The 15,511-nt window shown below is 39.7% G+C and overlaps 1 protein-coding gene across 1 annotated transcript in view; it reads left to right on the top strand.

Moving 5' to 3' along the window:
• Positions 1 to 15,511, top strand: part of B3GLCT (beta 3-glucosyltransferase) — a 121,657-nt gene that overhangs the window by 35,509 nt on the left and 70,637 nt on the right. The window contains exons 5-6 of the mRNA XM_025364839.1: positions 12,542 to 12,618; positions 13,386 to 13,497. Of these exons, the coding sequence (XP_025220624.1) occupies positions 12,542 to 12,618; positions 13,386 to 13,497 (189 nt within the window). The remainder of the gene's footprint in view (positions 1 to 12,541; positions 12,619 to 13,385; positions 13,498 to 15,511) is intronic.

Genomic DNA, 15,511 nt, shown 5'->3' on the forward strand with positions numbered 1-15,511 from the left:
CGTCTCTCGTCTCTGGCAATACATGTAGCAGTGACCCTGGTCACTATTACAATTAAAGTGCCCCTTGGTTGAGGATTACTACCAGCGAGTGCCATTAGGGAGTAGGCCTGGTAGAGTTTGTGTTTTAAAACCATCCTCTGGTGGCCTTAGGGGGAATGGCATTAAGAGAGCCAGGACTGGGCGAGGAACCTCATTCTAAGGCTGTGGGACTAGTCTTGGACCATGCTGCTCAGGGCGGGTTGCAGACTGCTGTGTGCCTTCCACCACAGCAGTTTGAGAAGCCCTGGGCTGGGGACAGGGCCATGGATCTGGCCGGGGGGGCATAGGGGTGCTGCAGGGCCAGAATGGTGGGAGATGGACCCAGGCTGGAGAGAATGTCAGGGACCTCCCAGCTGGGACTCAGATGAGGTGGGGCTGCTGAGTGAGACTGAGGAAGGTTCTCTGGTTTAGAGGGTGATGATGACTTCGGGTGTCATATCTGAAGTGAGCGTGTGAGCAGCTGGAGGCTGGATATTTGTTTTACGCTCAGGAGAAAGATTTGGCCAGAAGATGGTAGATTTGAGAGTCAGCAACATACGTAGGTAGTGGCTGGAAGCTTGAAGGTGCTGCTTCCAGGGGAAGCCAAGGGCCCTGGGGGAAGACCAGTGTCTAGGGGCTGGGCAGAGTCAGAGCAGACTGAAGGGCCATACGAAGGGATACAGAGAGGAGGGGTGGTTTGGGATGCTGGGGACCTGAGGACCGGCCCATCAAATTACCATCAGTAATGCGACATTCTCTGGAGAGGCCTCAGAGAGACCAGTCTCAGACTGCCTGACTAATCAGGATGGTGGCCTGTGCACTGACCTCAGGATGCATCCCACTCAGTGTGCTTTGTTGTTGCTGGCACTGCCGCTGTTGTTATTTGTTTTTAATTGTGATAAAAAACACATAAAATTTACATCTTAAGTGTACAACTCAGCAGTGTTAAGTGGAATCATGTTGTGCAACAGATCTCCAGCACTTTTTTATCTTGTGAAACTAAAATCTGTACCCATTGAACAACATTCAATGCTCCCCATTCCTCCCTCCCCCAGCCCCTGGCTACCACCATTCTACTTGCTGTTTCTGTGAATTTGATTTTTCCAGATCTCTCAAAGAGTGGAGTCCTAGGGTATTTGTCCTTTTGTGACTGGCTTCTGTCACTTACTAATGTCTTCAGGGTTTATGACAGACTCTGTGTTGTTGTAGGTAACCTCAGTCCACTGTGATGGACATTTTCATCTGTAGACACTTGTTTCCTCGGATGCTCATTTGGCGTTTCACGTATGCATCCCCAAGGTGTACTGTGTCCTTCAGTGTATCTGTTCTGCCTGCAGACTCCAGAGGGAAGGTGGGACCTGTTCCCTACTCCTCTTTGCATCCCCCATAGCATGTAGTGGATTGCCAGCCACACACAGCATTAGAAACTGTATTTCCATTGATTCGTTGTCCTTAGCTTTTGAAGCTTAGGAAATAGCTACATTTCTTTAAAGTATTTGACTTTTTAGTGCTTTATTCTCTGCATCTATTTAGCTTCATAACACCTATGCTTAGTTTTTATTGTCCTGTATTTGCAATTTTCTGTTTAGGCAACCTGTTGAGTAGCGGACTTAGATTGCCACTAGGTGGCAACATTGGTTTTACATTTAAAGGCACATAATTAACCAATATAGTTAAGCAATGCACCCCCCTCACCCCCAGCATTTAATTTCTGTGATAGTAAGTAGAGCCTAGACTAAAGCAATAAGGAAGCTTCCCTTTAATTATAAGATAGTCTGTTATTGTTGTGAAATTTTTTGCTTGGATGAAGACAGCTAAGAGCACCAAAGTAGGTATGACAAAATTTTAATTTGCTCACAAGATCCAGAGTGAGCTTTTAGAGCTTAGGTAATTTCATTTTTGGATTAACAAGTCTTTTGGAAGTTGAACTGTCCAGAAAGATTTTAGGGTTTGCAATTATACTTGATTCTGGATCATTTTTTCTTTTACAGAGTTTTTTTTTTTATGGCACATATGTGATTAAAAGTTGACTTTATGGCCGGGCGCGGTGGCTCAAGCCTGTAATCCCAGCACTTTGGGAGGCCGAGACGGGCGGATCACGAGGTCAGGAGATCGAGACTAGCCTGGCTAACACGGTGAAACCCCGTCTCTACTAAAAAAATACAAAAAACTAGCCGGGCGAGGTGGCGGGCGCCTGTAGTCCCAGCTACTGGGGAGGCTGAGGCAGGAGAATGGCGTAGACCCGGGAGGCGGAGCTTGCAGTGAGCTGAGATCTGGCCACTGCACTCCGGCCTGGGTGACAGAGCGAGACTCCGTCTCAAAAAAAAAAAAAAGTTGACCTTATTCCATGAATAGCACTCTAGAGATCCATGAATGGGGCCAAGTGCTGTGGTTCACGCTTGTAATCCCAGCACCTTGGGAGGCCAAGGCGGGCGGATCACCTGAGGGCTGGAGTTCAAGACCAGCCTGGCCAACATAGTGAAACACTGTCTATACAAAAATACAAAAATTAGCTGGTCATGGTGGCAGACTCCTGTAATCCCAGCTACTCTGGAGGCAGAGGCTGGAGAGTTGCTTGGACCCAGGAGGCAGAGGTTGCAGTGACCTGAGATCGTACCACTGCACTCCAGCGTGGGCAACAGAGTGAGACTCCGTCTCAAAAAAAAAAAAAAAAGATCCAAGAACAAGAATGGCTGACAGCTAACATAGGGTCTGTAGACAATACTTAGGGGGCAATGATGAAATAAGTTGACCTGGAACTAAATGAAGATAGAGAAATAAGATCAACTTCTGAGAATTAAATGCTGAAATTCACAAAGCGTAGGGAGGCAAAATCACTTTAAAGAGGCAGGAGGGCTCCTTAGGTAAAACCTAGCTGGAGGCTGTTTTTTTTTTTTTTTTTTTTGAGATGGAGTTTTGCTCCTGTTTCCCAGGCTGTAGTGCAGTGGTGCGATCTCAGCTCGCTGCAACCTCTGCCTTCTGGGTTCAAGCGATTCTCCTGCCTCAGCCTCCAGAGTAGCTGGAGTTACAGGTGCCTGCTACCATGCCTGGCTGATTTTTTGTATTTTTAGTAGAGATGGGGTTTTACCGTGTTGACCAGGCTGCTCTCGAACTCCTGACCTCAGGTGACCCACCTGTCTTGGCCTTCTAAAGTTCTGAGATTATAGGTGTGAGCCACCGCGCCCTGCCTGCTGGAGGCTGTTTTAAGAAATGGACATAAGAAAGAACTGGTGACTCTGTCAGCTATGGGAGCTGAGAAAGGGAAAAACTAAGAGGCAGAAGTTGTCGACATCCCAGTGCTGTTGTGGGAGCAGGAGCAGGCTGGCTCCCCAAGGGGTGCCTCAGCAGCTTGGTGTGGCAGATATGCACTGTGCCTGTAAGGGACAGGATGTCACCTGGGACCTGTGTCTGTAAGGGACCCTCATGTCACCTGGGACCCCAACTATGAAGCATGAAGGTTGCAATTTTGGTTTCTTCATCAATTTGCCCACCATGAACATTCGTAAAAGTTGCTTGGTGAGGCAGAAGTCAGCAGTAAGTTTTATCATTTGAATATTTATCTGATAGCTCAAAATATATACTCCTCCCACAATACCAGATGTCTAGAACTGCTGTTTAGTCATTACTCTGTCAGGTTCCACTTGACTACAAAGTCTGGCAAAAAATTAAGGTGCAAAAATTTAATGATTTCTGTGATTATGCATCTGTTTCCAGCTATTCTCTTTGCTTAGGCAAGTCATTACCTATGCCTGTTTTGCCTCAAGATGCTAAAATGCAGCCTTATTAAAAACACAAACATTTTTCATCATTACAGCATGAATATAAAAAGAAAGAGCCTAAACTAACTTTTTATCTGACATTTAATACTGTACGTGGAGTTGTTAGTAGAAGAGTTAAACTGTTTCCCTTGTTTTCTACAAGGGTCATTGTAAGTAGTCATTTCCATCTCCAATTTTGAAGCTTATCATGCAGTTATAATGGTGCTGAAGTTGATAATTATATGTTCTTTCCAATCTATAACTCAGCTGACTTTATCAGGTTCTGTTCTATGTGCAGAGTATCATTCTAGGCTGCTCTGGCACAAAGGATTAGAAAGGAATTTAGTAGAACTCGTATTCTCGTTTTTATGAGGTAGATGGTAACTATTTCATAATGTAAATGAGTGTATCATTAAGCAGAAATTCTAAGTACAGAATCAGTGTTTTAAAGGATCTACTCAGTAGGCCAGGTGCGCCTGTAGTCCCACCTACTCAGGAGGCTGAGGCAGGAGGATTGCTTGAACCTAAGAGTTTGAGACCACCTTGGGCAACATAGCAAGACCCCATCTCAAAAGAAAAAAAAAAATTGACTCAACAAGTATTAATTGGGCATCGATGGTTATATTAGTCATTTTTGAATACAGAAGGACATCTGTAGAAAACACACGGGGGCCTTGAGAATGACGATATGTCTTTGAAGCTATATAGCAATATCTAAAAAGTTTTCAGTTGACACTGTGCTAATTGTGCATGTGAAGCCTGAGAGGAGAATGAGGGAAGTCTTGTGTGAAATCACGTAGGAAAGACAGGGAAAATTAGCTGGAGGGCATAGGTTTAGAACATAGTTCTGGAAGATGAAGACATGAATTGCCAGAAGGTCTGCTTTTGGGATGCCAAGTAGGAACTGGAATTTGGAAGGGAACAGTTTGTGGGATGAGTAAAGTGTGTATTGGGAGTGGAATGTGATGTTTGTAGATTGCAGCGAATGGAAAGGAGGGTTGGTGAGAGTGGGGATGCGGCTGATGACTGTGGCTTCCTAAATGTGGATCTGCACATAGAAGAATGCAGAGTTTGAAGAGGAGCTGTTTTTTTCCCTGTTTTTTTCTCCCTGTGGAGGGGTAATATGAAGTGATCAAGATTGACTATTTAAAGAGGGATGCGAACAAAAAGCAAAGTGGAGGTGAGGCAAACAGAAACCCAAAGGGAGAGTTTGTGCAATGATCTAATAAATCACCTGCTTGGATTTATTTTGTTCAGATGCCTATTATGTGCACAGCATCTGTATCAATTATGATTTGACTTCTTTTTTTAACTTAACATTCCTTCTTGAGTGGATATTTGTGTAAAAATTTTTACATTAAATATTTTGTTTGTTACATGAAAGAGGAGAGCAAACAGCTCAGGCTCTAGAGATGATGCTGTTAAGTATCTTGAATTTATGTTGTGATGGCAAAGCTGTCACCTGAGTTTTTTTTTTTTTTTTTTCCTTCTGGTTCCTGGGGTCTAGCCACCAAGGGGATCCCATGCGGAGATAATCTTTCCTGTAGTTTCAAAAGCATATTAACACCTGTCTAAAACCATTATTGTTCTCCAAAGGAACTTCATGTAAGATTAAATTGGAAACAATGAAGGAGAGAAGATAAAGCATAATTGCATTGTTTTCAGTAGGTTCTAGTAAAGCAAGGATCCGGGCACCATTTGAAGACACTAAAGTAGGAACTCAGCACAAGGCCAAGGTCATGCTTGCCCAGGGAATCACTTTGGATGGGGAGCAGAGAAGTCAGCCACTGTAGAAGGAATATTTGGGGAGAGGGGTAGGACAGTGTTTAGAATTAAGGCAGGAGCTGAGAAATAGGCAGAACCAGAGATAAATTATGGTTCCAGGCAAGGCAACCTGCAAATACCACCCCGCTCTCCTGACCAAAAAAAAAAAAAAAAAACCAGAAGTCAGGATGCTTAAAAGGGTTTCATTATTGGGGGCAGAGGTCGGAGGGGTCAGAGGTTGGATTACATTTTCTGCATTAGACCAAATGGAGCTAACCTAGCTGCTTAGAGACCTCTACACTCTCCACCCCGAACTATATGGCTTTTGAAGAGAACTGACACTTCTAATTTTGTAGCCTTTTGTGGTGAGACTATAAACCCTTTATTTAAAACCTGGCATAATCTCAACCTAACAATTTTTTTTTTTTTCTGCTGTTCGCAGAAAGTTTTGGAAATCACTATTTTTCTTGAGAAGAGTTAGGCCCTTGCCTTATTAGTTTTTTGGTTTTTTTTGTTTTTTTTTTTCAAAAAAAAAAACCACCTGATTTTCATTTGTTAAGCCAGAAGAGCTAGCAAAGCCTTTCGTAGATTAGTGTAAAGAAGCTTGAGAAAGATGGCCTGGCGTTTTCTAATTTTAGAATATTTTTTTATTCACAGGGAGACTCTGTGAGTTACTTCATTAAAAGGTTAACTTTGAGAGTCATGAGTGTGATTTATTTTGCCTCAGCTTTTTGATGCTGTGTATCATTAAACTTTTCTTTTGAAGTGAAAGGAGTTGGATGCTTAATAGTTTACTAAAAGTTTTATTTTTAGAAATTGACAGGCATTAATTGTATTTTTATTTATTAAATTCGATACTTTATTACATTGCTGTTGAATGCAAATTTATCAAGCCATTCATTCAACAAATATTGATTGAATACTTACTTTGGGCAAGGGCCTGGACAGGATGCTCCAAGAGAAAATAGGATTTCTTTTTATACACATTCTCTGACCTAAGTAACACTGTCCTTTTTCACATATACAACTAGCATTCTTAGAAACATCTTTCATACATGTGTGTCTTTATATATAACTTCATGCATCACAGGAAATAGAACATTGAGACTCAAGGCCAAGTTGCTCAACAGTAATGAAATCTTCATATTATTTGGAAGGCTGTGTCATGACCATTTGTCTCTCTTTGGCTGCCCAGCATTTGAACCCCTTTGCTTCCTGGAGAGGTCTATACCTTGCGTCTGGAGGGAGCTGGGGCTCGGCCCATGAAGGCAGACAGAGGCCAGGTGCTCGGGCTTCCCAAGCTCAGGGGAGGGTGGGCCTCCCTTCCAGCATGGCATGTTGGATGGGTATGGAGCTGGAGACCCCAAGAAGAAGGTAGCTTTAGACCTGCCTCCTCTGGGTGTCTAGTGGTGACGGTGGAGGCCAATGCAAAGCCAGCACGTGAAAGTGTGCAGAGGAGGTGGGGGCTCCATGAGCATGATGCCAGTGGTGTGTGATGCCCAGCAGGGACGGCCTCTCCAGGGTGTAGGTCACTGTAGACTATGCCATGCCCAGTGCCTATTGCTGGAAATGGTACCTGCCCTCCAGGAGGCTCATTCTAGTGAGGGGAGCTGGTCATTCCACTGATTGAATTGCTGTATGAATCAGTACAAACATGGCCCCCTGAGAACATAGGCAAGGAAAGCTGTGACCCCATCTGGAAATGCCAGTAAAGGCTTTTTTATGGCATTTGCACTAAGCCTTGAAGAAATGTAATGTGAGTTTGGTAGACTCCTGTCTTGGGCGGCTTGAGGACTGTCACTGAAGGAGGCAATACATCGTGGGTGTCACTGGATATTAGGGAATGGATGAAGGAAAGAGGATGAGCTACCCTCAGCTAAGATGATGAGTTCATTTTTGGAGAGGTGGAGTTTGAGGGATTAGTGAGACATCTAGTTTATGGGCCCAGGGTTTGGAGTGGAGAGAGTTGGAAACTACAGTAGTTATTGTAGCTTTTATTGAGTGCCCATCATCATTTTACTTAGTGCTCATATTGGTACAGTATGCTATGCTGTTTTCAAGCATCAGCTCATTGAACTCTATGAATTAGTTGCTGTTATTCTTGCCATTTTGCAGAGGGGACACTGAGGCTTAGAGAGATTAATAAAATAGTGGAGTAAGTCCTATACCTCAGTTCTGAGGGGATCCAAAGCTTATTCTCTCTGCCTTCCTCCTGACACGCAGGTGGGGCCACGATCCCTCGTGCGGCAGACCAGTGTCGATTGGTAAACAGGGTCCTGTTCAGTCTGTCCCTTCATATGGCTCTGTCGTTATGGCTTCTATCCCTGACATTATATTGTAGATTTGTTTGCTTGTTGCCTGTCTCCCTCACGAGAACGTGAGATCCAAGAGGGCAGGGACTCTGCGTGTCTTATCACAGCTGTTTACTGTATTCCTAGAACAGTACCTGGTACATAGTAGTTGCTCAAAAAATATTGCAAAATTGATGATATTGTTAATAGTCATCACATGCTTACCACATGCCAAGTGCCTGGCATGTATTAACTCACTTGCTCCCCTTTGCCATTATCATCTCAATATATGACAGAACGAGGTGGCAGAGCCACAACTAGGATAAGAAACTCACTCAAGTTGCTTGGCTCAGAATAGAGCCAGGGTTCAAAGGAAGGAATTTGGCTCCAAAAATCAGATCCTTAAATACTGAGCTTTACAGCCTTTTGTGAGCGAATGAATTATTAGTTAAAATAGATTTGTATGAGCTATAAAATAAACTTAGTAATGCATTTCAAAGTAAATTGTTCATAAAAATAAAAATTTCTAAATAATGAGGTAATATTTTTTCTTGTTAGGAAAGGACATTTGATGATTCAGACAGGTATCCAGAGAAATCTTTTGTTTTTTTGTAATACAGTCTCAGATTCCTAGAAGGTATGTTGTTATAACATCACATATAATCTGCTGGGGGCCATAAATGAATACTGGATCTCTTAAGGCTAGTAAATCTGTCTGATACATGTTGCAAATAGCATGTTACAGATCTCTGTTATCCTCATAAGACATACCTACCTCTTACAGAAGAAACTGTAACAATAAACAGATGTTAATTTTTACCATGATTTATTTGTTATTCTAAAAGCTCAGTTCAATGCCTTAGAATGATGTAATAGTTGGAATTTAGACATGCAGTTGAAATGGAATCAGTCTTAAAAGTTCAGTTTTTTAGAAGCTTTGCCTAATACTGAACCAATGTGCTGATGTTACTTTCTAATTTAGCATGTAGTCTGAATAATAAAACTGAATGAGACCATAAACCCATGTACTTCTAGGTTTAGAGGAGAAGTTAAGGACAAACGACAAATACTGGCAGATAGTCTGTTGACAAGGGGAAGACGAGCAGCTTGTAGTTTAATTGTTGAATTATTTCCAGACATGCAGAAAAACTAAAATGGTTCGAAACCAAATCTGCTGAATAATTAAGGTTATTTATGCTATTTTATATATTCATCTATTTTAATCCATGTTCAAATGTTAGCTTTTTCATTCATACTATTAACAATTCTAGATATGAATCTTTAATGATTTCCCCTCCGTATCAAGAGTAATGGCCCTTCTCCATTCTAAAAAATATTGTGAGAATACTCAGCTGTGATATTGGAATCAAACCCCTTTCCCAAATGAGGATGATGAATATGCATAAGAACCAACTAATGAATTAGAATGTTGGTTTTAAATTTGTTTGCTCTCAATAATTATTAGCTGTTTTAAATATAAATTCATGACTTGATAACAATAAGGAAGTACTGACTGAAAGTTCACTGGGCTTTCTGTCTTCAAAGGGATTATGATACCATTGGATGCTGATAAAGGCAGACTTTGATTCAAAGAGATAAATACAGTTGACATTAAAGTTTAAATTATTGCAATCAGCCTTTTCATTTTCCTTCCCTTTTCTGTCATTTTCCATATTTGATCATTCGTATTTTTAGCTCCTTTATGTCTGCCTGTTAGGGCATTATCTCATTATCGAGAGAATTTTGAATTACCTTTTAGGTTTGAAATAGTAGCATGATTAGGCATCATTTAGATTGACGACAGTTGTTGCACGCATGAATGCCTTTACTATGTCTTTATTCCAGACAACTCTTGGTAATGTTGATAGAACATTTTCTTATTTTCCCCTTGAATTTTAATTTGAAAACTATTTTTTAGTTATTCATCCAGTTACTTATTTAAAAACCTGCTTTGAGCCAGGGCACGGTGGCTCATGCCTGTAATGCCAGCACTTTGGGAAGCTGTGGCCGGTAGATCACCTGAAATCAGGAGTTCGAGACCAGCCTGGCCAATACGGTGAAACCCTGTCTCTATTAATAACACAAAAATTAGCCAGGTGTGGTGGTGCACCCCTGCAGTCCCAGCTACTCAGGAGGCTGAGGCAGGAGAATCACTTGAACCTGGTAGGCAGAGGTTGCAGTGAGTCGAGATTGCGCCTGGGTGACAAGAGCGAAACTCTGTCTCCAAAAATAAAAATAAAAACTTGCTTTGAATCGAAAAATGGTATCATTTAGTGACACTACCTTTAAGGAGGTGTAAATCTTGTGATGGCGATAGATGGGACATAAATTATTATAATCCTTAGTGGTAGGAACTGAGATAAGATCATTTGATAGAAAATTTTATTGCACCCTTTTTGATAATTACCTTTAAGGTGCTACTACATCTAAGTGTAATATTATGTCTGTTTGGGTCTCTGTGTGCATTCATATATACATTTTATGTGTATATGTATGTATATGACAAGAATAAAAGCTCTTGGGCATTTTTTGGGATTAGTAGATTAAAATTTATTTATAATTAAGACGACCTTGGCTTAAGAGTTAATCAGGAGCAGGTTTCTGAGTGCCAAGGTAGCACCCACTTTGTATTTTTGAGTACTCACCTTTGGAGAGTGTTAGTAACAAGGCACGCTAGCTTTTGAAATATTGTTATATGGAGATACAGAGAGACAGGTAATTTGATCTTGTGTTCACAAACTGAAGCAAATATGAAATGTAGTATATGATTTAGTAAAGAAATATAATGGAGCTATGAGTGACTTTAATCTACTGATAATCCAGAGTTTATTTCAGTCTAGGATGTGATTCCTTGTTTGCACTACCTAAACCTTTCCCTCCCTCATTTTATGTTGTGGCAGAGTTATTCATAAGCTTGTCTTCTAATCTCTCCCAGGAAAGTGTCCTCGTAGCCTTTCTGCTGAGGTTGCTGTCTAGGTATCAAAGGAAGCCTTTTCTCAGTTAATAGCTGTTGATGTTACGTTATATATAGCCTATAACTAGGAAGTATACTACTTCTTTGGAAGTAAATTTTTGAGATGCATTCATTTTCCTTCAATTTTTAAAAACCTTAGCTATGTTGTAATTGAAGGATTTTTAAAGCATATATCTCATTATTATATCATCTTGACACAAATATTTTCACTTTCTGGTTCCTCTACTCTCTGTTCATTTAGGATTTTGTTTTATTCTTGGAATCATGTCTGATTTTTTTCTATTAAACATAAGGACATTTCCATTGCTATAAAGTTTTCAGCATAATTTTAATTGATACATAACTCATTAGATACTTTTATGTAAAACTTTAAAAAGTGTTTGCTATATTTTTCTTGTCTAGCTCACATTTGCATTTACCCATAATTCCAAAGTTTTATGCAAATAGTAACATCATTAGTTTCTTTACACATGATTTTCTGCTCTTATGTAATCCTTCATGAATATATATATTTGCTGGAATTTTTAAAATACAATGAAAATTACTGCATAATTCAGAAGTAACTGTAGGAAAGCCCTGAATTATTTATATTGGGTAACTGCTAATTCAGCCTTAAGGTTTACTCTTTCTAACATACCACATTGTTTGTCTTATTTGACCTGTGATTACTATTTTTTGCATTTCATATTTGTACATGGAATTTGAAATGAATATTATATAAAATAAATGAGATTTACTTGAAATTTAATTCCAAAGATTTATGTTAAAGACTATTCTCTTCTTAAATAATACATATCTGAACTTTAAGACTGCTGTGAAATCCACATCAGTGCAGTAATATTTCAGATACTTAGGTACTTCTTCTTGAATTCTTTTGTCTGTAATGGTTACTAGGAATATAGTTTTATAGCTAGTATAAAACACAGGATATAATAAAGTTTGTTGGGGGAGGAGGTTTAAGCATATCAGATATGAAATTTTTGACTTTTGGCTTTTGTAACAACTTGAAATATAGCGAATAGTGTTTTACTTCAAAGCTAACACTCGTAGCCTTGAAAATATTAATCTCTATATATGTGTACATAATTTATGTAAGCACAGTTGTGCCTTATTTCTGAATTTTAGTTCCTCCTATGCTTATAAATTTGTCAGTTCCATTATTATGCTATTCCTATTGTTGCCTGAGTAATTAAGGATTATATTTCTAGACCAAAACTTTTTGTTATCAGGGTGTTATAATGTGTTTAGAGAACTTTAAAAAGTAATTTTTGCACATGAGGTAGATCAAATATTGTATCCTCTAGTTTAGCCAAAGGGTTTTCCTTTTCACATGTTCCGTATGTTGTAGATAAAATAAAAAACTGCTTCTGTGCCTCTGAGTTATCCCTGACTTTCCCCCAGGCTCTTCCCTTCAAGTCACCTTCACAGACTTCAGGTTGGCTCCAAGTCATGGAAGACCCTCCTCGTAGGTCTTGAGCCCTATTTGGGTGCGTGGGTGGCGCAGAGTGCAGAGGTTGCATGGATTCAGCCAAAATACTTCATTCCCAGTAGCTCCTGGAGAAAATGAGGAAAAAGAAGTGGTTTGAAGAGTACCATGTCAGGTCTCTAGAAATAGCTGCATTTTAAGCTAAGCCTTTTCTTTTGTTCTTTTTTCTTTTTCTTTTTTTTTTTTTTTTTTTAACTTTTTTTGGAGTGATCAATTCATACTTATCTTCTTTGATCATTGTTTTTTTCAGGAGCTCCCCAGTGTCCTCCTCCTTCATCAGCTGGCTAAACAAGAAGGTGCATGGACCATACTTCCATTGTTACCGCAGTACGTTTGTTTAACTCACCTGTAGATGACTGACATTCCTACCCGAACACTTTTATGCCCCTAGTCTTTTTGTTAAGAGGATGTGGTTTGCCTCAGTCAGTAAGTGAAATAAATTTGAGTTTTACTTTTTATGATTATTACCTTAACCAAATTTCTTGATGATTGGTTCTTAATCATGAGTGGCTTTTTTTTTTTTTTTTTTTTTTTAAGACGGAGTCTCGCTTCATCACCAGGGTGGAGTACAGTGGCGTGATCTCGGCTTACTGCAAGCTCCGCCTCGTGGGTTCAAGCGATTCTCCTGCCTCAGCCTCCTGAGTAGCTGGGACTACAGGTGCCCGCCACCATGCCCAGTTAATTTTTGTATTTTTAGTAGAGACGAGTTTTACCATGTTGGCCAGGATGCCCTTGATCTCTTGACTTTGTGATCCATCCACCTTGGCCTCCCAAAGTGCTGGGATTACAGGCATGAGCCACTGCACCCTGCCTTACGTATGCTTTTTCTTAAAAGATAAAATGCTTCAAGTTGATATTTGAAAATTATTTATCCCCTGAACTAGTGTTGTTATGGAGAGAATTAGCTTTAAGAACTCCAGCTGTTTTTTAAACCATTAGCATCTGGCTTTTCTATAAGCTGAAGAAAAATATAGAGAAAAAAACTAGATACGCCATTCTGTGTACCCTTCATTCATTTCCCACTGATCAGTTTTAAACCTTATTATTAACTCATTTTACAGAAGTGATTACTGAAACTTGTTTCTTTTGCTCAGCTTTTCTGTAACATACAGCAGAAATTCGTCTTGGATTTTCTTCTGTGAAGAAGAGACAAGAATACAGATTCCAAAACTCTTGGAAACCCTCAGCAGATATGACCCCTCTAAGGTGAATATAACTTCAATACCAGTTCTTATTTTGAGGGACAGTATTTCAAAGGAGATTTAATTTTGATTAAGAAGCTTTTGAATCTAATAAAAAACCACTTAGTTTAAAATTAAACAGAACGAAACATTGTTGAATATCTGGAAGATATGTTAAATAATGCTCTTTGAAGTTTGTAGCTTATAGAGGGACAGAGCTTATGATGAGCCATTTTAAATGAAAAAATCTGTGAATACATGTGTTAGCAATTTCAGAGAGTCGAAAACTATCACTTGAAGTTCAGAAACTGCTTATCTTAGCAATAAACTTAAGTTGGCTATTTTTCCTTATTAGACAGTGACTGTATATTATTTTAGATAGAAAATTGTTTTTGAGTGCCAGCTGTATACTGAGCACTGTGGATGGCAGAGGCTAGAACAAAACAGACAGTGATTCTGACCATGTGGGTGGCACAGAATAGCAGGGAGAACAGACCATTAGAGAAGCAGTTATGGTTAGAAGCAAAACATCCCTAATAAGGAAGACTAGGGTGCTGTTAGAAGCATATAAACAGGGGCATGGAATCTAACCTGGGAGGGTCAGGACAGGAAGTGACATTTAGTCTGAGTTCTGTAGGATGAGCAGGAGTTAGCAAGAGAAAAAGAGAGTCTACCAGGCAGGGAACACTATTTGAGAAAGAATGGGGGTGGGAAGGGGTGTATCTTGAACTGGAGGAACTCAGTGAAGTCCACCACAGTGAAGTCCACAAAACTTTCACGTTTTCAAATCTTATTTTTATTTTGTGCAGATTTGATAGAGCAACTGGATCTTGTTTGCCTGGAAATCCCTAGCCCTGAGCAGAGTGTTTAACACTTAGTAGGTGGTCAGTGAATATTTGTGAATGACTTTATAACCCTGTAATAATCAGTTTTGCTGCTGGGCTACGTTCTAAGGCTCGTTAGGTTTAGAGAGCTGCCTTGGAAATGTGTCAAGAGTAAATTGAGCTCATTCAGTTCTCCTTCAGAGAAAAGAAGCCCAGGTTACAACCTGATCACTTTTTGGAATTCTTTAAACTTGAGATAAGCAGAGATGGGCCCTTTCTGGTCCCGGTGGAAACCTGTCCCACCCACCTTTGGATGCTCACTCCTGAGATGAATCAGATGTAATGAGCTCATGGGGAATAAAAGGCAAGCTTCTGGGTGCTGCTCGGTTTGTTGATGTAGATGTCAGACACTGGGCAACAGTGATCATTAGATTCATTTCTCCAATGCTGGAAAGTCTTTACTATAATAGAAACCACTGCTTTTGATGATCTTTAAATGCTGGAAAGATCCATTACGATTTTTCTTCATGCTTTTGATTTCTGAGAAGCTTTAGATATAATTGGATGAGAAGGTCGTTGGGTTAAAAAAATAATTCCTTCAAAGGGAAGAATTATGAACCTGTCTCATCCAGTCTTTTCAGATGATACTAACCAGCACCTATGTACTTTCTGCCATGTTTTATGTAAACCATTTGTTAGGCTTTTATGTTTCCTTTTGGCTTGGGAAAAACTCCCAAATCTTTTTTAGGATGTAGGAGTTTTCACCTCCTTCTAGTGTTCATTTCACCTGGAGATTATTTTTCCATTATCCATAGCTCTAATTCTGTACAGGAGATGGTGACTCACTTTGCTTTTTAATGAAAATTGGGATGATAAATTTAAAAGTTCAAAGTGAGTTCATGAAAAACAAGTACAGAACAGAAGTAAAAGGAGTTGTTTTCTCCCTCTTTTCAGAACTCTGCCTTGTGAAAAAAAAAAAAAATCCAGAATGCTTTATTTCTTTTGAAACTAGCAGTAAGAAATGATAAAGATTATATAATGCTGAAGTTAGCTGAAACTAGTGTGATTCTTTTCCCCCTACCATTTGAAAGGAAAAAAGTATAAAGCAAACCTGGCTTTGATATTTACACAAATAAGCTTTGAGTACCTTAAAATAATTATATAATGTGTGAGGGTATAAGGTATTTTGTTTGATTCTGATTTATTTCCTTCATC

This window comes from Theropithecus gelada, chromosome 17 (genome assembly GCF_003255815.1).
Source record: "Theropithecus gelada isolate Dixy chromosome 17, Tgel_1.0, whole genome shotgun sequence".
Taxonomy (NCBI): domain Eukaryota; kingdom Metazoa; phylum Chordata; class Mammalia; order Primates; family Cercopithecidae; genus Theropithecus; species Theropithecus gelada.